This window comes from Penicillium digitatum, chromosome 1 (assembly GCF_016767815.1).
Source record: "Penicillium digitatum chromosome 1, complete sequence".
Taxonomy (NCBI): Eukaryota; Fungi; Ascomycota; class Eurotiomycetes; order Eurotiales; family Aspergillaceae; genus Penicillium; species Penicillium digitatum.
In genome coordinates this window covers 4,650,186-4,673,886 of record NC_089384.1, presented here as the reverse complement: position 1 = coordinate 4,673,886, position 23,701 = coordinate 4,650,186, and the positions used below count along the sequence as shown (strand labels likewise).

Genomic DNA, 23,701 nt, shown 5'->3' with positions numbered 1-23,701 from the left:
ATCCATCCATTGAAAATGACAGAAATAGACGGGTACGGCAATGTATGGGTCAAAATGACATATGTAAAATTCTCTAACTAACTAAAATGTAAAATCCGCCCTTTTTCCAATCTCTGCGGACATCGCTGATTAATCAATACATATATTTTTGTATGGTACCGTTGTCATGGCGGCCCATTGATTTTCCGGGTTGTATTTTCTGGTAAACTCCACCATGTGTAATGCTCGACAGAAAACACTGCCACCCTGTGGCCTCTTTCATAATTCGTCTCAAATTTCAAACGACCTGAAAAATGCTTATAGCATGATGGAAAATTCCATCTCAGAATTACAGGTGGGATCGAAATCAATTGGCGAGAGCCTCTTTCGGGCAGCCACTCAGAATCTTCATATCACTAAAACCATGTCTTACTCAGTAAGAAAGAGCAGAAGATATTCATGTGTCTACCACTGTAACCTTACCGGGAAAGAATTCCATAATGTAGCGTGGTATCCTATTGCCAATTGCAATATTTTGTTCTGTCATTGCGAACTTCAAGCCACTTGCAAATCAGGCACAAAGAAAGTCGGCCAAAGAATGCTGCATGCATGGGTGTAATATAGTTACATTCAGTCTTGTGGTTGGAATGGGCTTGAATGCAGTGACCAAATGATGATGAATAAAAGGATCCTTAATTCTCGCCAGGCTCACCACAGCATCTAAATCAATTCAATCCCCTCAGACCTGCCTTTTTTTCTTTTCTCTCATCCTCAACATCGGCAAGGAAAATGACGAGGGAACGTGCTATAGATCTTACAGGGGCAGACGGGCTGGACAATGAGAAGCGAGTAAGGCTCTTAGGGGTCATTGACCGACTTCGAGAACTAGGCATCAGTGAGAATGTCTCTCTTCCCCAGGTAAGTGAATATATCAGATCCGCCCATGGACTCTACTGATCAATTGTAGCTCGTTGTAAATGGCGATCAATCGAGCGGCAAGTCGTCCCTTCTAGAAGGTTTGACGGGTCTTTCGTTTCCTGTGGCCAGTGACCTCTGTACAAGATTCGCCACTCAAATCGTTTATCGTCGATCCCCAGAAGGGGAGGGTCAGGCCAGGATTACAATCATCCCAGGACCAACTTCCCGACTCGATGAAACCTTGAATCAAAATCTTCTCGCCTTCGAAAAAACCCTCGCCGCTGCAGACTTCGGATGCCAAGAGTTCGAAGACATATTCGATGAGGTCAGGATCTCATTTTCCTGGCATTTTAGAACCCCTGTTGATATCATGATAGGCTGCTTGCTGCATGGGCATACCGGGACCCAAGGCGAAGAATTTGGAAGATGTCGAAAAAAGATTCTCAGATGATATACTCAAGATTGAGCTCTCAGGTCCAGATCATCGGAATCTCAGTGTTGTGGATGTTCCGGGTCTCTTCCACAGTGAGAAGACCCTGTATTATTTTGATGACGTTGCTAATCTCGAAACAAGATCCGACAAAGTTTCAAACCGAAGAGGAACGTGCCATTATCCGGAAATTAATCGAGGATTATATGACTGACAAGCGTACCATCATCCTGTAAGTGAATACCTGTCAGAGGGTCATGGAAGAATTGTAGGGCTTACATATCGTCAGCGCAGTTATGGATGCACGTAATAATCTTGCCAACCAGGAAGTGTAAGGAAGGTGCTCCCGGTTCGGTGTTGAAGGTGCTCACTTATACTAGGTTTTCAATGGCACGTGCTGCTGACCCAGCAGGTAAACGTACTGTTGGAATCGTCACCAAATGCGATGCTCTGCAGGCAGGAGATGAAGCTGGTGTAAGTGTTTAATTATATCGATCTGAACGCATACTGAAAACGCATCAGGTGTTGCGCATCGCTAAAAATGAGGTCGAGCGTCTCACTCACGGATGGTTTGCTGTACGAAACCGCTCCACAAAGGAAATTCAAGAGGGTGTAACTATCAAGGGCCGACATCGAAAGGAAAAAGAGTCTTTCTCAACGGTGCATCCTTGGACAGAACTCAAGAAAGATCGAGTTGGTATCAACGCCTTGAAGTCCTTTCTGGGCCATCTTCTATACGACCACATTCGCTCTGAATTTCCTGCTGTCGTGGCAGATATCGAAAAGCTTTCTTTGGAGACTCAGAAAGAGCTGGAGATCCTCGGACCTTCTCGCCAAACCCCTGCAGAACAGAGAAGGTTCTTGACACGCCTGGCATCAAGTTATCAAAATGAAGTTGATAGAGCATTGAACGGGAATTATAGTGCCGACTTGGAAGCACAAAGCCCGCTCAAGCTTCGTATGCACCTGCGGCAGCATGCAGATGATTTTGCTAGATCAATGGCTACAGGGGATCATGCCAAAGTTTTTCGTACAATTCAAAATGAAAGCGACCCGGAATTCAGCAGACTAGCAGGTGACTTGGAAAATATATACGACTGGATACGACGTTACTACCTCGAGTCGCGCGGCTCTGAACTACCTGGCACTGTCAACCCTGTTGTGCTCCAGAATATGTTTCGCCAACAATCCAGTCCGTGGGCGAATATTGCGAGTATGTATCTCGAAGAAACTGCCTCTGCAGTGCACTCCTTTAACCAATAGGTTTTGGCAAAAATCATCCCCGACAACGATGTGAGAGAAAATAGAAAGGGTTCTATCTCCACCCGCAGAGGAGACATACCGCCAGGCCCACGACCGGCTGCTGATGATAGTGAATGACGAACGAGGAGGAATCCTTCAGACTGTGAACCACTATTTCGCTGACACTTTATCCTCGATCCGCCAGGAAAGAGTCATAGCCAGATTTGAAGGTCTCGGGCTCGAAGACGGCGAAACGACGTGTTATCCATGGCTGCACGGTTGAGAGAGAGAGGCATTGGACATTGCAAAACGCGCTGTGCTATGACTTCAGGTATGCTGAGTGGTATTTAGTAGTTGGGGAGCCTCTGAGCAACATGTAAATTTCCCCAATAGCGCGGCTGACTCAACATCTCGTGTGTAATTCTTCTGGGCATGGTTTTTTCCCACTGGGTTTTCCTATCCACCAGCGCGAATGCGAGAAGAATCTTTTCTTTTTTGTTCCTGTTGCGCCTGCGCTTGCCTATTCACGCGGTTTACGTGTTTCGATATATTTATGTTTATTTGAGGTTTTCTATAATCATCTCGATAAAGTGGAATTTCACAGGGTGGACTACTACGCTACGCCTGGAAAATAACCTATGGCTTAAAAACCCCTCAAATCAATTCGACCGCCGATAATTAGCCAAAGCATTTCCGATATCCATTGATTTCAAGTGTCGATCATTATGAGAACCAAAAAGTTACGTGGCTCGCGGTTTCTTCGATTGCCTCAAAAGAGAAGCCCCCAGCTTTGAGAGGAGTCACCGTACCATTTATCTATCGGATTACAAAAGGAACGTTCTAGAAACAACCCAGACTATTCAAAGTTAATACACAGGCTATTTTTGTTTTGTCATTTGTAACTGTTTTGAATTACCGCCAAGACAGGGGCTAAGGGGAAGAGTAGCTGTAATAAGTATAGCGTGTTTCAAGAGAGGGTTCGAGATAGATTCTCCGTGTGCAAGTGGTGAAACTAATTTCGATCCATCCTGTAACTTGCCACCAAATGACTGTGTTGTGTACTCGCGTTTGGACGGGCAAACCACCAGCCAGTATTGGCCCATTGTTTGTTTCTTGAACGAAAATGATAGGATAGAATCCGTGGAAGTGGGAGCCGTTAACAGATTAGAGCAAAGTTGAATGCTCGAGAAATGCTAATATTGGATGTACAGTGCGTCTCGAAACCGGTGCAACAAGAACACTCTTAGACACTCTTTTTGGCCCCACTGCCAAGACCTTAGCGCAGCAGGTTGTTCTAATACCTTGGATAGCAGGTAAAATTGATAGTTATTGTGCTGCTGATGTGCTATTGCGGCAGATCAAAACTCAGTGTGGTGGCAACCTCAATAGATGATCTGCGCTATAGTCTTGGCAGTGGGGCCAAAAAGAGTGTCTAAGAGTGTTCTTGTTGCACCGGTTTCGAGACGCACTGTAACTGGAAGATGGTACACTTGTGGGTTGGAGGAACTTGTAATATGGCTGGCGAGGCGCTTGACCTTTGTATGTTGGTCACGATGGCGCCACTTGGCCCTGAGACAAGAAACAGAGATCGTAGGAGTTAGGTGACTCGGTTTTCGTATGTCCGTCATATTAGAGTCTCAGGTACGATGCATAACTCCCAGGAATCGGTGAGTGTTCCCTGGGAACACCATAGCCGTCTCCCGGGATTCTTAGGGCTCCTAGAAACCAGTCGCAGGGTCCCAGGAGCAAGTAGCACGATCCTAAGAGCTGGTGACTCAACACTTTTAGGTAACTCCGTGTCGGTGATATCGTTATTTAGTGCACTTACTGCGATAATATGCCCTCAAAAATAGTTAAATAGAAGCCAGCACCACAAAGAAATGCGCCTCCCAAGCTCCTCCGCCAACCACTAGCGGTGGCAAACTTGATCTCTAAATTATTACTCTGAGCCCTCCTTTTATTATTATCTGCATAGGTAGTCGTTACCTATACGTTCACGCAATCTGCCGAAATGCCGCTTTTAGGACTTCCACTAGAACTACTTCTGTGGATTGGCAAGTCCATCGACAAGAAAGACCTTCGAAGTCTGTGTCTCACATCCCGAAAATCCTACGTCGTCTTCAGTAAGAGCCTCATGGATTGCATAGCCTTTAAAGACACCCCGCCAGATCATTGGGCAATCGAACATAGAAGCTTAGGCATCGTCCAACACTTTCTGGGTTGGGAAAAGGCAGATGTCAACCCAAAATTTTCTGGCCTTACACCACTCATGTTGGCTACAAAGCTGCGGTACTCAGAAGCTGTTGATTTGCTCTTAAGCCATCATTCAGTGAATGTCATACAGCGTAATACTTTGGGAGAAAGTGCCTTCTCGATCGCTGTTCTGCATGGAAGCGTCAGTATTATCGAACGGCTCCTCAATGTACCGAACATTGATCTCAATAACCAATCACTGGACGGGATTGCGCCCATTTCAATTGCGTTGACCTGTCACCAAACTTATGTCTTCCACCTTCTTTTGTCTGATGAGCGAACAAATGTCAACATCTGCGACCATCATGGCCAAACACCACTAGCGACAGAAATTGGCGACTATGGAGCAATCCAAATGCTTGTACGAAATCCTCGAGTTGACGTCAACTGTTTCAACCGTCGACAGGAAACTCCGTTGCTTCTGGCTGTCAAAGGACACGGCCGTTTCCTCCCCATCAAAAAAAGGCTGCTTGTCATTGAAGCCTTGCTTTTGAGTCCATGTATCAACCTTAATTACCAAGATGGGAATGGACGCACTGAAATATGGTATGCGGTGAGCAATTCCGACGTAAAATTGGTTGAGCTCCTCTTGCAGCAAACAAATCTAGACCTCAATTGCGCCGACAAGCTGGGCCAGACACCTTTGGCAAAGGCTGCTGCGAAAGGCTCCTTAGACTTGATCAAAGTCCTCTTCCGACAGCCGGGGCTTCATAAGAGCCCTCAATTTACCGATGCATTTCCTCCGCTCTGGTCAGTATGTCACGCAGGACAATTTGCAGCGGTTGAATTTCTCTTGCAGAATTCAGCCGATATTAACCAAATAAGCCCATCGGGGACGTCGCCACTTGAGGTCGCAATAACTATGGAGCATGTCGACATTGTCCATCTCCTAGTCAGCTACGAAAGATCTTTGTTTATCAATGACCAAAACCATTGCTCCTCCTTTACTGCGCTAATGTTTGCGTCGGCTCTAGGCAGGGTTGAAATTGTCAAAATATTATTGGAGTATCCCAACATAAATGTGAATGCGGTGGACGACCAGGGGAGAACTTCTTTCCGGTGGGCTGCGGCTGGTGGGCATTATAAGGTTGTGCAGCTGTTGGCTAATCGGCGTGGTGTGAAAAAGCGACTGAAAAATTCGAATGGCCAAACGGCGTATGCCATCGCCAAGGAACGCAATCACGGGCATGTCACAGTTTATCTGCGAAACTTTTAGGACCTAGCTACTTTATAGAAAGGTATTTCAATTGATGCTATATCACTCTTTGAGCGTGTGCACAGCGATCGGGTTCTCCGGGTGCAATACAATACTGTAGCAGCAGATTTTTCACCGTGGCCTGTTGCCCACTGCTCGTCATTCTCTAGTGATAGCTACGAAGAACAGAGTTGAAGAGCTCATCCCTAGTCCGGGGAATCGGCAGTGCTACGGGGTTGTGCTAATGCTACCTAAGCTGGAAAGGATGCACTGCTGTATGGTAATCACCAAATTACTCCCGTGGTGCAAGTATGCGGTGCTTAAGGCACCAAAACGCTTTGGCCTTTCGTGCTGGCTTTCAGGGGACAGGTAATTATCGAACTACGCGACTACTCAATGGCTTCACGGGGTTCCAGACCGGCCTCATGGGTACGAGTTCAGATTTTCTAGATACCATGCGGTGGATAAGGCCATCGTGTAGAGGGTTCACTGTCTCAATGATATCCATCACTCTCAAGGTCCCGCTTTCCACTTCTGAATGAAAACTCCCGCTGCACAGGTGTGGTCCCACTTGAATAAAGCATCTACGATGCTGGTAGTCAGCAAGTTCCTTTTAGTTCAGAGGGAAGAACAATAACTCCATTTTTCGCTCCATCTATATATCAAGTCTGTGCACGCCCACGGCTTTGGCGATTAGAGGTCACGCGGTGCTTCTGGTGACCTCAAAGAATAAAACCGATACACCTGCACGGTTGGTCTCTCGCCAAGGATAGGCCCTGTGGGTTATAAGCTTAGAAATACCATCATCATCATTGACAAAAACGGCAACGACCATTTGCTTAGGCATTCCAGAAAACTAAACATCGCGAATCAGCAATTCTCTTCATTTTGGCTGCAGTAAAGAGTGGTTAAGAAGAGTGGTTAAGAAGAGTGGTTAAGAAGAGTGGTTAAGAAGAGTGGTTAAGAAGAGTGGTTAAGAAGAGTGGTTAAGAAGAGTGGTTAAGATGAGTGGTTAAGATGAGCTGGTTAAGAGTGATTAAGGCTTCAGCGAGCGTTGAAGGCTAATCGAGGAGCTTTTAGATGTAAATCTTGGTCATATACAGCATTTCCTCAACGCATCCGAGATCACTCTCCCATTGAACGATTTAGCAAATAAACCCCAGCGCGCACTATTTTGCGCCCTGGGCGGTCCACTTTCCAGCGATGAGAAAAGGTTGATTGCACCAGCTGGGAAATGTTGTCATTGCGAAAACCTCTGCATAAAAGTCCAAGCTGGTACGTAGAAATCTGCGGTGTGCAACTACTCTTCAATCTCACGAGCCCGGCAATAAAAATTTATAGAGCTATGAAACGAGAATACTTGCTCTCTCTTCTTTGAACTATTCGCGGATACCGATCGAAGGCGGAACAATACCCGGCACCCTCCGGTGATGATGGCAGCAACTTAGCCAAGCGCACGCATGTGAGTATGGAAACTAAGGTGCTAGCTTGCCGTGTACTGTATTGACATTCTGAAGTCATACTCTGTGCCTACTTCCGATGAACCCCGATTGAGATGATGAGATCACTGTTCAAGGGTTATAATCCCACGTTCAAGCTCCATCCTCTTAGGTGGGAGGCAGAGTCTCTCCTGCTTTTGAGCCCTACACAGCAGATATGCTACTACAATGGGAAATTGTTTGGCGGGTATATTGCCCTCTTGATGGACCGCATTCTTGCCGACAGTTGCAAATCAGCAGTCACAGCCTACTTGAACACGTCTGATCTCCACTCGGTTCCACCAACAGCTCCGATACTTCTTCGAGCATGGCCCGATCGGGTTGAAGGTCGCAAGGTTTACTTGAAGGGTTCTCTCCAGATTCCAGGAAAGGTTCCTCAAGATTGGATTGAGGCGATTACAGCGGATGCTTTGTTTATAAAGCCAAAGGATTGGGAATAAGAGACATTGCCTATGAATTAGTGCAGAACCAAATTTCCGTAAACCGTCACAATTATCCAAGTTGTTATAATGGCCAAGAAATAGATTATTCTAACGCCTATGCAGCTAGCTAGGACGGCCACGAGCACGTTCTAAGACTCCACCCTTGCAACGATTTAAATAGAAATTTCCATCGGCGACGATATCTAAAATTATATCATCTACTAGATCAAAGATATTACTACATTACTATTGTTAATACACTGTTGCGTATTCAGGTAAGCTTGAAAAAACCTTTGTCGCTAATAGATCTTTTTTCAATTCCAGGATGACCAGTTTACCTATACTGCCCTGTTCGCGCGTACATAGAAGTATTTCCACAGCCCCACTCATAATATAGCTAGTTTGCATTTAGTTTAGCCGTAGATCGAGACCAGCTAAGAGGTCCGTTTCTAGAGAGCACATTTTTATATTATAATACGGGTAAAGTCTCGAACGGTCGGTTCATTCCCCCTTCCCCGCCTTTCCGCCTTGTCCTTATTATGGAATTTGAGGTCCGGTCTGTTCATCAATTGTCGTGATATCGAGGTCCATCATAGTGAGCCATTGGACCTGTGGAACGATACATCGCCATATGCACCAACACCTGGAAACTTCGCACTCTGGTGTCCCGTCCTCGGGCATTGGGAAAGAAAGCCAAGAAAACTTCTTGTACGGCAAACTACATGTACTTCTTTCGTCAACTGACCGAATTTCGTATTACCTGGTGTCCTAGTGCTAGGATAACACATTTGCGGCCGCGATATTGCTGGTCAAATACTTGATCTCCAGACAAAAACATAGATCATTCTCTTGTTGCTGGTCCTCCTTGCTTGCAGTGCTGCGAAACTGTTGATTCTTCAAGAAGACTCAACGCAGTGTCCGCAGCTCCTCAATACATATTTTTCCCCCTCTCTTTATAGGAGCGTACGTAGTAACTGACGAGGCGCTTCCTATTCGTTCCTTGGTCCATCCCTGGGTATTTATCATCAATACCACATCCCCAGCGGCAAGACAAAACGCATTATCTTCAGACAATTGCAATAAGACTTCACTATCGAGCTGTTGCACGTCAACAACTGGGCATTTGTCTCTCAAATATTGGATGTTGTCTGCTGTAACCCTTTTGATACCATAGCCTAAGTATTCTTTTCTAGTTCGAGAAGTTGATTGATCCTCTAGCCCGAGATGCACTTCAAGCGATTCTGCGGTATAAAGATGGAAAGGTCTGTTAAATCGCACAAAATCATTGATGAGTTCTCCTTCGGTCAAGTAAACGGTCTCAACGAAAACTTCCGAATGGGACCCAGTGCTTGAATTTCGGCTGAGTGCCAATGAAGGGTCATATCTGCGCGAATCTTCCGACAGGGTACTAGACCTGTGAATCGAAGTCAATATTCCCGCTGAGTTCTCTGACAAAAGTTCCAGTAGATTCACGGTTGTTGAAGAATCCGATAAGGTAAGCAAGTTGCTTTCATTCGGAAACGGATGAACAGGCAGTTTTCTTTGAGCTAGGCCTCGTGAAATATTGTGTCGGAGACTTCCGTCCAGCCTTTGATTGAGCTTTTGCTGAAGGACTCCAAATTCCGGTAGAATCGGAAGTCTCCAGCCGGGATAAAGCCGATTATGGGCTCTGGGAGTATGCATTCGTCCGTATAGCTAAATGAAAGTGTTGCAGGGGAATAAATAAAACCGTCATTGCGTTTTTTTGAGGTTGTCGCCTACTAAACGAAATCACAAGACCATAGGAACATCGAACATCAAAGTAGACTTCCGCACAAGTCAAAATTACACATTGATACCCAAATTAGCCTTCACACCATCAACTGCATATATACAGTGCGTCCCGAAACTGGTGCAACCGCTGACACTCTTCGAACGTTTCTCCAGCCCCACCGCCAAGAGACACTAGACCATATTAAGATTAATCTAGGAATATCAATGTTCCTGTTTCAATCTCGATCATCTCAGCAGTCGGTACATCCTCCTGCTAATGACGCCATCCCCACCGGGCCCGGCTGTACTGAATCAATCATGGTTGACGGCCTGCTAGATGTCACGTTCCAGCTACTTGGATGATAAACACACCCGCATGAACTGCCTCATTCACCACCAGGTTCAATAAGAGGATGCCTTGCGATGGGTGAATATTCTTGTATTTTCCGTTGACGACGCCCTGTCACGATCATATAAATGAGGGCCGGCAAGGAATCGCCGGTGCGCACATAAGCCGGTTAACATTTTGCTGAAATTGCCCGATATTACAGGCGAGAAAGCTACGAATATTTGGTCAGGGCTGCTAGTTAATGATGAGTACAATATCTATTGGGCTTGCTTTCATTAGTACCTAGTTAAGCACGATGAGTTCATACACCTACAGTGAGATACTGTAAACTGAAATTTAGAGGTGCAAATTATATATTTTCTAGGTAGCAACACGAGTGCGGCAGATCATGATCAAAAGCAACCCCTTTCTTTGACCAAATCCATCATTGGACGCGTTGCGCCGCGTGGTTCGCCGCGCACAACAAGGAAGAATCAAGGAAGCCACATACAGACATTACAACTCGTACGGTGACTCCATTAACCCACCCCCTGGGCATGCGGACAGAAAACGAGCCCCGTCCACCATAGCACCATCCCAAATCGAAGGGTCACTCATATCTGCTGAACAAAAGGGCAGCCGCGTCGTATCATCGCATGCAAGGCCGGCAAGTTCCTTGTCACCGCCCTCCGATGAAGGATAGACACGACACATTAGAAACTGCTGGCTCCGGTATCGATCACCGTGAGAGAAGTCCCCAAATGCGAGAACCTGCAGGGCCGGCAGTCCGTCGGGGCCAAATGCCCAGTCCGCAAATGACACGAAATCCCCAGCCTCTGCAAGTGCCGCAGAGGATATAAGCACTGCCTCCTGCGAGTCTCTATACTCGAGGTGTGACCTGTCAAAGTACTCATCAACAATGGGACGGTAGTTGTGGCTATCATTGGAGATGTCCCGGTCCACGGAACTCCAGCACGAACGAGGATGCCGTGAATATCCTTTGCGCATCTCATGTAGATAAGTGGCAATCTCTCGTGGGATGTCTCGATGGATTCGCTCGAGGCCGCTGAACCGCAGATGTAGAATCTGAAGCTGGGAATGCTTGGCCGTAGGTAGAAGGCACCGACGCTGTTCTCATTAGCAGGCACTCGTTTACTGGGCCGAGAAAAGCTTACAGCCGCAGATGGTCTAGCACACAAAGCCAGAGCAAACACCTGGCCCAGGTCTACACCGGCAGACAAATTCGTAACCCAAGCGGGCGACACATCCCGATCATCCTCAAATAAGCCATCAGCATCTATTGGTGCGAGTTGGCGCTCATGGTAGATAAGGCTTTTCAACGTGGTCTGGTGGTGTCGGATGGTATCCTGGATGTGGGATTTTGACGATGGGAAATTGGACAACCTCAAATACAGATGCTGCAGCCCACGAAATGAACATAAGAACCGCACAACAGCAGAAAGGCTACATCCTTCGCCCGGTTCGTGCAGCAGATAATCGAAAGAAAATTCGAAATGCGTCAGTCGGAGCGGCTTTTGTGACCAATACAGTAATTGCACGAGATGCAGCTGATTCGGGCAGTCACGCAGCGTAAGCGACCGCAGAGAGTAGAATATCGCATTGTGTTCCGATGAGATATCCAGGGGCAAGGTCACCTTTGACAATGACAGCGTGGACAGAGCGGAAAGAGCTGTGGGATTCACAATCCCCGTATCCCCGTTCGTAGTGCCGCCGGCCCCTCTGTCCCCGTCCTCAAGCTCCGATTGCTGAAGCCCAAAACTCTGCCAGCACAGAGCACGGGCAAAAGCCGATGGAACGAAGCCGATGGACAGATGATCCAGGCAGTTCCAGTTCTGACGGATGCACCGTCGCAACAAATCAACCTCGGACGGATGTTGGAGTCCTTCCCACTCAAACGCCGTCAGACAGGTTAGTCTGGACATTCCTTCCAAGCGGTGCGACGTATCAGGGCAGGTGCCGTCAGTGACGAGTGAGAGACGAGTGAGGCCCTGTTGGTACTGACTGAGATAACCTTCCTGGTCGAGAACCCCCACTGGAACACATGTCCCCAGTCGCCATCTATTGTTAGTCAATCACAGGTTCAGGTCGATGAGTACCGCTTATACTGACTCAAATGTCCTCAGTCTATTCGGCTCCAAGTAAGTGAATATCAGCTGCAACTGATCCTTCACGTCGTCCAGGAATTGCTGATGTGCCGTCGCCTCATCCGATGCTCCTAGTGGGGCCGGGGACTCCGACAGCCCCGTCGCACGAAAGATGTTGTAGTATGCACATTGATTAAACCGAACAAGATGGAATGGAGCCCTGAACTGTAGGTGCCGCGTGTGCTGGAGATAGTCCGCGGCTCGGGAAGGACTGAGATGGCGAAAGAAGGGGTCGACATCCAAAACATTTAGTGCCCATTCACTTGCTGCACAGAATGAAACTGTACGGTATATTCGAGGAATCAACACTGCATACAATCTGGACGAGGCGCGGCTGAGAACGCGCAGAGTGGTAGCTGGCAGCTGACGGGGGGTCAGTACCTGGACCAAACAAAACAAACACGCTGAAGCTTACCCAATCTGCGATCAGCATCAGAATCTCACTCGGTAAGGTCTCTAGCATTGTCCTCTGTGCTCATTTCACTCATCCGCTCTGGACAGCAAGAGGCTTATAAGCACGCATCTATCTGAGCGCCCAGTCAAGTTGCCCAGACATTGCGCAGAGGAAAATGTCTAATATCCGTGGGTTATGCATCGCGTTGGCAAGCTATTTCATCCGGTCACTGATAAACAGGCTCAGTGCCGTTTTTGCAACCGCTCTTCACCGGCAGGCCGCCACGTCTTGTGAAGCGCGTTGTCAAGCTCAATGGTCGTTTGGCATGAGCGACAAGCAACCAACTGACCACAGCGGTGGCCATGGTATCTTCACCGAAATTGGCAACCAGAATATTGAAGAAAAGACCGAGGAGTCGCTGTTCGAGAGAAAATAATAAGAACGTTTAAAGGGGCAGAACAGGGCATGTCGGTGCACGGTTCACGCGAGGCCACGGATCAGGTGGTGGTGAAACGGTCAGTCACGGTCGAAACGGTCATATTGCGGTCGACCTGTAAAACACAACCGATTGCACAAGTTTGCACAAGGGCCAAATCCTACAAAATAGGTGAAAGTAGTAGGTCAAGCGAGACTTGCGCTGACCCGGTGTAAACATCCAACATTTCCACATCAATGGGCTTTAGGCCGTTTGCTTGGAGAGAAAATAGAAGTGGAAATCTGATCTCTTGCGTTTAGGGTGCAATCTTGGTGTCGAGTTTTCACTAAGATTGTACAAGTGTGTCACCAGGACTATGTAAGGCACCGGGTGATGAGGTTTATCTATAGTGGTCGATTGACCTGGCAAACACCACTCACGTCTACTGTCGTGCAAGAGGAATTGATTATCACCACATACAGGGTGAACGGAGATATGGTCTGCGAGACCCACATGGTACAGTAGAATTCGAAAACACTCACGCGTTCTTTCCCAGGCGCCCCACTTCGACACCACTAAGCCACATTCGGTTAGAGAAAGACCCACCATCTCTCCTTGATGTATTTCAAGTAGATCACGAAAGTTACCGTAATTACAGGTCCTTCCCCCCCCCCCCCCCCCCTTCGGAATTTCATACATGCCGAATCGGCCCATGGCCACTCCAGAATTCTAAAACAGATTACTGCCATTTTCGTACATCAATCGTGATGAAAAAGCCAGCAATAAATTACGTCAGGCAAACTATCAGTGAGTTCGTTAAAAGAACAGCCCATTACATCATCTTTACAAACAGCAGAGTGAGAACCTGCGATTTGGCAAGAAAATTGCCCTCTTTCTTTTCTTCAACCATGCACGAAGTCTTCATTTGAAATCATTTATACAAACTGCGCCCCTTTTATCAGTTCGAATATCGTTCCTATGCTCCGAACCGTAGAAACTCCGGTAGGAGATTGTTATTGGTTCATACCATATTTTATCTTATCGCTCATAGAGTTCACTATGTAAATGCCAGCTCACAGCTTGGAAACCCACAGGTGCCCCGCCGGTTCATAAGTCCCACATTTCCCCCCTTCTTTAGAGCACTCCGCTCTCGCCTAGGCACTTTCTCCGACCTTCGAGTTCCATGGCTCAAACAACCCAAACCCCCACAACAACATGTGCCGAGTATATCGCCCTCAGCTCCTTCTTTCACCAGGTCCCTGCTCCAGTCGTTCGAAACGCAAACAATCACTTGCCAGTCAACCAAGAATATGTTTTACCATTTTCAAAAGAGCGTGGACTAACAGAGGTTCTTGCCTTCCTGGCAAAAACGAAGGATGGGTGGGATCATATACCGGCAGTCTGCGTTAAACAAAACTCAGCTGGGACAACCTTAAACGTCATCCTAGCCATCAACAAAAGAACCTACGCTGATGGTGATGATATTCTACGAAACTTGAAATCAAGCTTTGAGGAAGTATTTCAAATACTTCATGATTCAGAATATGGTTGGTCCTTCTTGATTTGAATATAATGATAAACTTTAACAATTATCCAAAAAAACTATAGAAAAGTCCGAGTCCCAAAAGAGAGTCTTAATGTCAGTCATCTCAATGTGCTCACCACGAGTAATATGCCGGTTGCGACTCGAGCGAAGGGCAACTAAGAGGCCAATTCGAGATCTACTGAAAGACGCGATCTTTGGCATTGGACGGAATGAGGCTCAAAAGCTTCACGACAAGGATTTATCGCTCACGTCGACATTGTTCATATCAGAGGCAGACAAAGTCATACAGCTGGTTGCTCGATGGTTGAAGCACCAGACTCTGGATGAGCTGGGTGATCTTGTGGAAGGGATACACCACTTGCAACAAACAGCACCACGATTCCATGAGTTGCTAACCATAATCTCGAACAATGACAGGGATCCATCCTCAAGATCCAGTTTCCTGAACATCATCAGAAAGGTCTCAAGATACTGGGAAGCCGCTAGGAAACTGTATCGAACGGCAAAAAAAATCCCACTGGTCCGAAATATGAAAATTCAATTGGCAAACCTACCCCAAAAGGCATTTGAAGGTCGAATGCACTCCAGCAAATTTCCAGATCTATATTCAAGTTTATCCAGGCTTGGATTGGCCAAGGGGCAAAAAAGCGTTCCTATGTTATGCCGCAATTTGAAACTTGATCAAAACGCGGCCCATGCTAGGTATGAAGGAGCTAAAAAGGCTCTTTCAGCGTCAAAAATCCACGCCGAAATCCAGATTCTTGCCTTTTGCGAACTGCAAGCCCGAGGGCCGTTTCCACCTGACTGTCGACCTTCGACTACTACACCGCCCATATTCCCACATATTACCAATACAAGGAGTTTCTAAACGAGTCATCGACCTTGTTTCGTATATGTATCTCCGGTGACAGCTAGAATCTTCCATGCAAACAGAAGAAATCCCCACAATTGTCCAAGTATTACAGTCTCTTTACCGAATGGCTAGTTTTGTTCACCGAACAAATGTATATATAGCGAGGCCCGCACAAGCTAACGTGCGTTCGTCCTTCGCCGTACACTTTCGCTGTACTACGCCTTACCCTCTTTGCAGCCACTGGTAGCCTTGGATATGCAATATGACAGTAAGAAAGTCCATAGCCATCTGAACTAGGGCTTTATCCATGAATACATTGCAGGTTACCCTATCTCTTGACCTAGCAAGCATACGACCCATTCGCCTTGCACCCCCTCCGGATACACCACCGAGGTGTACTAGATGCGATTGCCTGGGCAGCGAAAAAATCACACGTACCACAAATCGCAAAGGAAACGCTGGTCGGCATTATTATAAATGCCTTCCTTGCGACAAGTTTCTTTGCTTTATTGATGACCGAGGCAATGATCCAACCAACCCATCCTGCCATTGCGAAGTATCCAGCAAGACATACTTGGCAGGCTCTGAAAAACGCGTTCCACGGGGCTTGTTTTTTGCTTGCAGGCTAGGAGCGTGCGACTTCCACCAACCCTTCAGAAATGGTCGAGGGCAGCATATTGCTGTCTCTTCCTATGACTTGGCCGACCATTTGATCAACCTTCGTCTTATTTAGTGGTTTCGGCAACAAGGTAGGAATATGCTACTGTCTTTTTTTCAATTGCAGCTTGCAGGCTATCAATGCTAAGACGTTTTCATAGCACATTCGATAAACTACCACTCGATCTTTTCACCCTAGAAGAGGTGAGCTTCATCTATTGAACTCCTTTGGTTCTGCAAGAGCAAATTCAGCATTAGAATCCCGGCCTATCTTGAACGGAAAAATGTGGTACTGATATTTTAAAGTGACATATTGTATCATGAAATTATTGAATACAAATGTTTTTAAAGATGCGCATATATGCTAGATCAATATCAGAAATGGATGCTATCATCGGAACTGAAACTTCCCTGAATATTATCAATCTTCTCCTTAGACTTCTGAAGTTTGCTCTTCAAGCTACCAAGTCGGGATTTCACTGACATGTATTGATCTATTTAATGCGCAGATAGAAGGATATTAAAAAAAGGATCAGAAACTTCGATATTTCGTATATCCTCGCTTTGCGCAAGCTGGCGACTGGTGCAAGAGATATTGTTCCTTTTGAGGGGCAGCGCGAACAATTTCCTCGAATGATTGGATTGCCCGAAGAGCAACAACCGAGACTCTCCACATGAGATGCACTTGTCCTTCGCTCCGTCCATCGATGAGCTCCCAATGAGGACGAACATTGGAGTCACCCCCAGGAGCTGATACCCTCATGAAGTTTAGTACCCCAGTCACTGTGGAGTAATCCAGCCAGAGATTTTCTTCAGGACCAGGTATACCGTAGACAACGCTATATTCTGAAGAGTACCGAATCACTCCAGCAAATACCCCGAGGGTATCTCCTTCCTGAACTGAAATTATGGGACAAACTTTGAGAAATACATCATCTTTGGGTTGAAGGGTAACAAAAATAGACTTGTTTCGCGTTGTTTCTACCTTTAGCTGCAGGTCAAAGAACCCACCGAGCGGTACAGCTGACGGCTCGTGTGATCCGCTCAGTTGGAAGACTGTTTCCTCTACGCTGGAGGACCATGGGTTGATAGCGCTGTTCCACGCAACTTCAGGAACACTTAATCTGTCCGCTATAAGCGGCTGGCTCAGCCATAGTCTTCCTGTGAGATCGCCCTTGCTCTCCTCGGCCACACGCTCTTCCAGCTGTTTGATATGGAAGCCATACTTTTCTTCCCAGTCCCGGACCATCCCTACCAAATAAGCCCCAGCTTCTGATGAGTAGCTTTTACAGAAGCGGTCGAATTCCTTTGTGCGATACAAGAGGATTTTGTAAACACCTGCGTTGCGCATCTCGAATAGTCGTTTCCAGAAAAGACGGCACTGACGTTGATTAGCGAGGCTAAGTCCATAACCCGCTTCCCTCATGAAGCGCTCGGTGGCGACCTTCTCGGCCATCATGAATTCATCAAGAGGGCCTTTGGAGATTGGCAAATCCTTTGGGTCAAGAAGCTCAGCGCCTTTCTTGATGATTCCCCAATACACGGTCTCGTTGAATCGAGACTGGATACTTTTGCTTGCCGAGAATGCATTCTCCCGCTTGATTAGTTGGACTGCATCGGGGTATTGCAACTTGACGATGTCATCCACGAAACTCTACGGATTGTTACCTGCGTAAGCCTGGACCGACGATCAGGTGACTACCATGACCGTCTATTAGAAACATTGTGCGTGGCAAGACTAGGCCTGGGTGAGATTGCTAAAGTCATTTGTTATCTTAGCTGTTGACCATAAGCGCTCAATTTTAATCCTCAGCAACGAATCCAAAGATCAGGACGCGTCCGGACTGGCAGCCAACTAACCCAGACCGTCATAGCTGAACAGACTGGGCGATACCTGAGCGTCAGAACATCAAAAGGCCAAAGCGTGTTGGTGCCTTTGGTGCCTGAGGCATGAATCGATTCGAGCCAAGGGGGTGAGTAAGCTGGCTGGTAAACATCTGGACGCATTCCGCCCTGACGGGCCACTTCCCCGCGCCAGACAGCGAACCCCCTACTATGTTGGCTTCGATTTGCATCATTCGATTATTTGCTGAATACTGATTTCAACAAGTAATGGAAGAAACAATCGCCGAGCTACGACGTCAGCTTGAGGAGGAGAGACAGGCGCGAGAAGAGGCAGAGCGGCGCCAAGGAGAGGCAGAGCTGCGAGTGCAGCCCAATACACTGCTTCGTCTTCTCGATCGCTGTCACAACTCTTTATCGCAAGCGATCCGAGTCGAGACGGATGCAACCCTCACAACTCAGGGCGATGCGACCGACCCAGTGAACAGACTTTACCCCAAGCGCATAGTCCCTTGGCTTGATTTCCCTCAGCTCCAGGAGCAAGTCTGGAGGAAATTCGACCGCACGACTACCTTTTCCTCGCGCCCCCTCTTCCCTTCTGATACCCAAATAGATTATGTCGTTACGAATATCCAGAACAGGCCGATTTATTCGGAAGCGTCCCTTCGAAATTTTGAGCGAGACACGGTGGATAATTTTGTTGAAATGGTCATCAAGGCTTTGCGAGAGGATGAAGCCTTTCGACATGAGTTTGGAATCCAAGGCCAAGTCACCTTTTATGACCGCGCGAACCCATCGGAAACTTCGCTGAAGAACAGCTTGGAGCGAATGAATCTTCAAGACATGCGAACACCCCAACGACTCGCGAACACTAGGCCTGGGAGAGGCAGAGGAATGGGAAGAGGAGCGGCACAGGGAAAAAAGAGGGATGGCACTGCACGAAGACGCAATCGTCGTGCCGACCAGTTCTGCGTGCACCTTGTGGCTGATGAACGACAAATACCAGTATATGCGGTAGAGTTCAAAGCGCCGCACAAGGTGACAATTCCCGAATTGGTGGCAGGTCTACACCAGATGGATCCAGCTCGCGATGTCATTAACCAGGAAGGCGACACGTTTGAGTTTTATGCCACCTGCCTCGTCGCCGCTGTGATCACTCAGATATTCTCATATATGATCGACAGTGGGGTTCAATACGGCTATATCTGCACGGGGGAGGCTTTTGTTTTTCTCCATATCCCGGAGGATGATCCCACAGTTGTTCAATATTTTATGTGTATCCCGAATCAGGACGTGCAGGCGGACGATGAATTGCGCCTCCACCGGACCGCCATCGGTCAGGTGCTTGCATTCACCCTTCAAGCGCTAGCCGCCGAAGCTCCGTCTCAAGAGTGGCATGACGCGGCACATGATACGCTAAAGACCTGGGAGGTCGAATACCTGGATGTGTTGAGAAAAATCCCCGAGACTCTCCGTAAATACCCTCAAGCCTCCAATTATCGACCCTCGCACTGGAAACTAGAGCCGAAGGCGCACAATACACGATCCCGTGCTCGCTGCGAACCAGACATGTCTACTCCAAAGCATTCGTCGACCGAAGGCAGCGGCAGTGATGAAGAATCGCATTCGCCATCCATCGCAGCAGCGACTCGCAGCAGGTCGAGCCGCGACCGAGACAACAACCGTCAGTCGACTAAGGAAAGCGAAAGCACACGAGCCGGTCGGGGCAACAACAAGACCTCTCGAAAAGACAGGCAATCTACACGACCCTACTGCACAATTGCCTGCATCCGCGGCATGGTCAACCGAGACCCTCTAGATAAAGAATGCCCTAACCGGAAACTCCACGGTGGACAGAGACACTCCATGGGACCGCAAGAGTTCACACGCCGGCTTCACTGTCAACTTGCCCGAAACCGAAACCATGGGTTTGAACAACTCCACGTCTGTGGCCGGACGGGTTACCTCGTCAAAGCTACCCTTCTATCACACGGATACACTGTGGTCATTAAAGCTACCACAGTGGAGAAGCAGCATCGCCTTCAAGCGGAGGCGGACAATTATCGTCACCTCAGGATCTTGCAAGGACATCAGATCCCCGCCTGTCTTGGATCCTTTCAGCCACGGGTCGCGTATTGGTACCATGGTGAATTAATGGCCGAGATGATGGTCTTGAGCTGGTCAGGAACGCGGCTTCAGCATATAATTAATGACGAGAATTCCAGTTTCTTCAACCAGGAGCGCAAGAAAGCTCTGACCGTGCTCCGGTCGCACGGAGTCGTCCACAACGACAGTGAGTGGCGCAATATGTTGTGGGATGACATCAGTGGCCAGTTAATTGTCATTGACTTGGAGGATGTGAAATTGTTGAAGCGCCGTCGGGTTCTTGAATCAACTTCTGGCAATACCTGGCGTGGTCATCGCGTCAGCGCGGGGAAAGCAAGCAAAAGCTCTTGTCTAGCTCGACAGTTCCCTACGTATGACGACCATCAGACCATAGATCACTGCGTTAGTCGACTCGGTTGACGACCGTACTGTCAGATCATGGGGCGGGAGGAATTATGTTTACATTATTGGCTTAGTTATCGCACAATGCATGATAATTATGCGTTCCTGCAACTAGCACTACCTACGCTGAACCAGTTTGCTAGAATGTCACCTCAAGAAGGTCGGGTGCTCATCATGACAAAAATTGCTTCGTCAAGGTGTTCGATATGATTTGTCGTCACGATGAGCACTCGACTTCCTTGAGGTGACATCAACGATGTGTCGGCGTCTGGTAATAAGGGATATCGAACTGATTCGGGCTGCAGACTGGCGGTCAAGAATAGGATGGGATACCTTCATAATATTTAAGGTTTCGCAAAAAAAAGCAGTCACAAGGCGGTTGTGATTTCCATGGGAGGCAATCGGACGCTCCATGAATGCATCCAAAAGTAGCACCACATCAAATTGTTTCGCGATCTTGAATATGCGCTTGAGCCTTGCCCAATGCATTAGGGACTCTGTGGTCAACATCAAGTTCCTCCGCGGAGATCTGGCTTCTCTTAGCGCGAGCATCGGCCAAACAGAACTCCAAGCTACCTACTAGCTAATACAGGTTGCAGGTTGGCAAATGTGTTCAAATTAAGGAGTGAGAGTATGGGAAGCAACTGAAAGAGTGGGGGTCTAAGATCGATGGGCTAAGATCGATGGGCCAAGAAAAAGACTGGCAGGGTAGCAAAGTACCTAAAGGGCAGGGAAAAAACCAGAAAAATAGTGAAGCGCCTCAAACATTAAACCAACATCCAATTGGCGACACAGGCTTGGTCAGTCCTATCCACACACCAAATGTCGTCGCGGTGTTATGCCGCTTTGCCTCTCCATTGCGCGGGTGCCCTCTCTTCCTAGTTCTTAACGTCCTTCTTGTACCCAGGAACCCTCTCTCTTCAGTTGGCTCCCAGCCTTTGTCTTCGCTACCCAGTTTTCAACACTAGTAACAGCGCCAAAAGGCGAGTTCTTCTGCTCCAATAGGAACGACAAAACTTCAGCCGGACTGAAAACTTGGTCTGGCACCTTGGAAGCAAAGTTGTGGGCAAGTATCTCAATCGCCTCATCGCCGCATTCATGCTTTGACTCCTTGTGGTCTGCCGTCTGCTTGAAGACCGTGTGAAATAGTTGAGTAGAAATCTTCTTATCGGCAAGCTGGAAATACACTTTCTTGTCTGCGCGGCCAGGCCGAATGAGCCTCACATTTCTGGGATCATATTCGATCCCAGAATCCATGGCATGGTTCCTAGGCACGCTCTTGGCCGCTCACAGGAGGAACGGTCATGGTCCCAGAGGACCTATAGCTCCCGGGGTGGACTGTATAGCTCCGGGGAATGAGAGGTGATACCCTGGGAGCGTTGGTTACTACTTTTGGGAGCATGGAATCTGGGATCAGATATTGTCTGGCACTGATTTAGACCTCTCTGAATTCTTAGATCAAAAAGGCGGGCCAAACGTCACCCCTGTAGGAATATAAGAGTCTTGAAACCGACGCCGAAAATGACAGCATTCGACGCTAGGGACGGCTGGCTTTCCATCCGTGAGTTGGACAGCGCGCCGCCGCTAAACCGCCCCTACCACTATTCTGCGTCCCTGTCCCAGAGGTAGTACTTTTTATCGAAGAGGAGAAGCCAATAACCTTGTTTCTTCTCTCCGCCTGTCTACCTTTCTTCTCCTACCTCATAAGTCTCGCCCCCAAATTAGGCCAGGGACCAAGGTTGATAACAAGAACAGAAAATGATGGGGAGAAAATTCAAACAATCATTTGTCTCAGACAACCGTCAATGAAACGGTCGAGTTTATTTTTCTAAAAAAAAATCTTCATTTTCTTTTAAGGGACTGTTAAAGAAGTTGGGTGTCCATTGATTATTATCGGCCAGACCACACTTTAATCACCTCATATTTTTGCTGCTCGCAAGATCCGGCTTATTATCTCCCAAGTGGAAGTCACGTTCCTATGATCATTTATGGCCACAGGATCCATAGGGATCAAACCCATACTTCCCAGAGGACCTAAAGCCCCCAGGAGTGTAGAATATAGCTTCGGGGGACGAGGAGTGGGTCCTGGGCTTTAGCGTTTAGCAAGATCGGTGCCTGTAGATCGGTGGGGTCACCCATCAGATAATATTTAAACGATAGCATGACCACACGTTTTTTCTTTTCCCCGAATCCCCGGGGATGCCTGAGTATAGGACGGTGCATGTGATCTGATGACACATAGATCGGTTGGTTCTCAGTGACCCATCGGTAATTGCGGTCCGCACATTTGATTGGCGACTGTCATGTTGGTAATACAAGGGAGGCTTTCTGAAATACGCCAGCTGATTGGACCTCGGAACACCTCTGTCATTACCATGGCACATCGGCTTTTTATCGGGCTACCAAGGCTCCGTGCGCAGGTTACAATCATTAATCAAGGAGATCTGGCCAGAGGGTAGATTAGATACATCTGTTCTTATTGCTGCTGACCTTTGTTCCATTCAGACCCATCGCTGAACCATATGCAGACAACCACTATTACAGTGCCAGCTTTGCCATCCACCACGACTTATCTCTTCTAGAAAGATGGGCTACGTCATCTAAGCCCTGAAGAACAGCACTCTTTTGAGCAGGCGTGAGATTAATAGATCCTCTGGAACACAGATCTTCTGCCAATGTCCTTGCATCGGTTGCATCACGTAGCTTCTTGGCCGGCGTGGGTCGCAAACCGCAACAATTGATCTTGAAGACGAGAAGATTAAGCTCGGAAATATAAGGCAAGGCGTTTAGTCGAGCTGCCGATATTGGTACCGCGGCGGATGGAATGTAGGGAGACTGTAAGCCATAAGTATATGTTTTGCAATGAAAACAGGTCACCGAGCCTACCTGCCAATCAGGAGTGATGTCAATTTGAATCAACTTGCCGCCCACTCCTTTGTAAAAGAATAGTTGGGCCTGTTGCTGGAACGGACTCGATGGCATAGCAAGTAGCCTGTCCTTGACTGCTTTGGGTGCTCCTTGAACAGTGATGAGGAAATCGACATCCTATTTCAAACATTATTCAGAGAATATTCAAGCAAATAAAAGACTCATGAAATCGGACCTCAGTGGTGCGATAGCGTCGGAGATAATTCCAGAGACCCAAGCCCCCGATGACAGCAATTCTGGAGTTCGAGAATTCAGGCATGGTTTTGAGGATACCAATTACTGCTCCAGCAGCGGCCTCCAGTTCAGCGAAGGACGGCGTAGACATGGTAGAGATGAACGAATGCTTTATAAGCAACTAGATGGAGACTCAAATAT

At 47.6% G+C, this 23,701-nt stretch overlaps 7 protein-coding genes across 7 annotated transcripts; 3 read left to right on the top strand and 4 right to left on the bottom strand.

The window, feature by feature from the left end:
• Positions 1–768: 768 nt before the first annotated feature.
• Positions 769–2,634, top strand: Pdw03_3944 (Interferon-induced GTP-binding protein MxA; the record flags this gene model as incomplete). Its single annotated transcript, XM_014676179.2, has 8 exons — positions 769–897; positions 947–1,222; positions 1,275–1,422; positions 1,472–1,559; positions 1,617–1,658; positions 1,708–1,801; positions 1,850–2,540; positions 2,591–2,634. 8 exons carry the CDS (start codon positions 769–771, stop codon positions 2,632–2,634), a joined length of 1,512 nt encoding a protein of 503 aa, XP_014531665.2.
• A 1,946-nt stretch (positions 2,635–4,580) lies between these two features.
• Pdw03_3943 (F-box domain, cyclin-like) lies at positions 4,581–6,038 on the top strand (the record flags this gene model as incomplete). The annotated part of the gene is made up of 1 exon (XM_014676180.1): positions 4,581–6,038. One exon carries the CDS (start codon positions 4,581–4,583, stop codon positions 6,036–6,038), a length of 1,458 nt encoding a protein of 485 aa, XP_014531666.1.
• Positions 6,039–10,534: 4,496 nt separating this feature from the next.
• Pdw03_3942 (F-box domain, cyclin-like) lies at positions 10,535–12,646 on the bottom strand (the record flags this gene model as incomplete). Its single annotated transcript, XM_014676182.1, has 4 exons — positions 10,535–11,146; positions 11,194–12,097; positions 12,149–12,546; positions 12,599–12,646. The coding sequence occupies 4 exons, from the start codon at positions 12,644–12,646 to the stop codon at positions 10,535–10,537; spliced, it is 1,962 nt and encodes a 653-aa protein (XP_014531668.1).
• A 3,934-nt stretch (positions 12,647–16,580) lies between these two features.
• Positions 16,581–17,920, bottom strand: Pdw03_3941 (Vacuolar protein sorting-associated protein 3; the record flags this gene model as incomplete). The annotated part of the gene is made up of 2 exons (XM_014676184.1): positions 16,581–17,702; positions 17,909–17,920. 2 exons carry the CDS (start codon positions 17,918–17,920, stop codon positions 16,581–16,583), a joined length of 1,134 nt encoding a protein of 377 aa, XP_014531670.1.
• A 240-nt stretch (positions 17,921–18,160) lies between these two features.
• On the top strand, positions 18,161–20,416 carry Pdw03_3940 (metalloprotease m41 ftsh; the record flags this gene model as incomplete). Its single annotated transcript, XM_014676185.1, has 1 exon — positions 18,161–20,416. One exon carries the CDS (start codon positions 18,161–18,163, stop codon positions 20,414–20,416), a length of 2,256 nt encoding a protein of 751 aa, XP_014531671.1.
• Positions 20,417–21,283: 867 nt separating this feature from the next.
• On the bottom strand, positions 21,284–21,655 carry Pdw03_3939 (ATPase, AAA-type, core; the record flags this gene model as incomplete). Its single annotated transcript, XM_014676186.1, has 1 exon — positions 21,284–21,655. One exon carries the CDS (start codon positions 21,653–21,655, stop codon positions 21,284–21,286), a length of 372 nt encoding a protein of 123 aa, XP_014531672.1.
• Positions 21,656–22,936: 1,281 nt separating this feature from the next.
• Positions 22,937–23,651, bottom strand: Pdw03_3938 (uncharacterized protein; the record flags this gene model as incomplete). The annotated part of the gene is made up of 3 exons (XM_014676187.1): positions 22,937–23,233; positions 23,285–23,443; positions 23,502–23,651. 3 exons carry the CDS (start codon positions 23,649–23,651, stop codon positions 22,937–22,939), a joined length of 606 nt encoding a protein of 201 aa, XP_014531673.1.
• Positions 23,652–23,701: the final 50 nt, after the last annotated feature.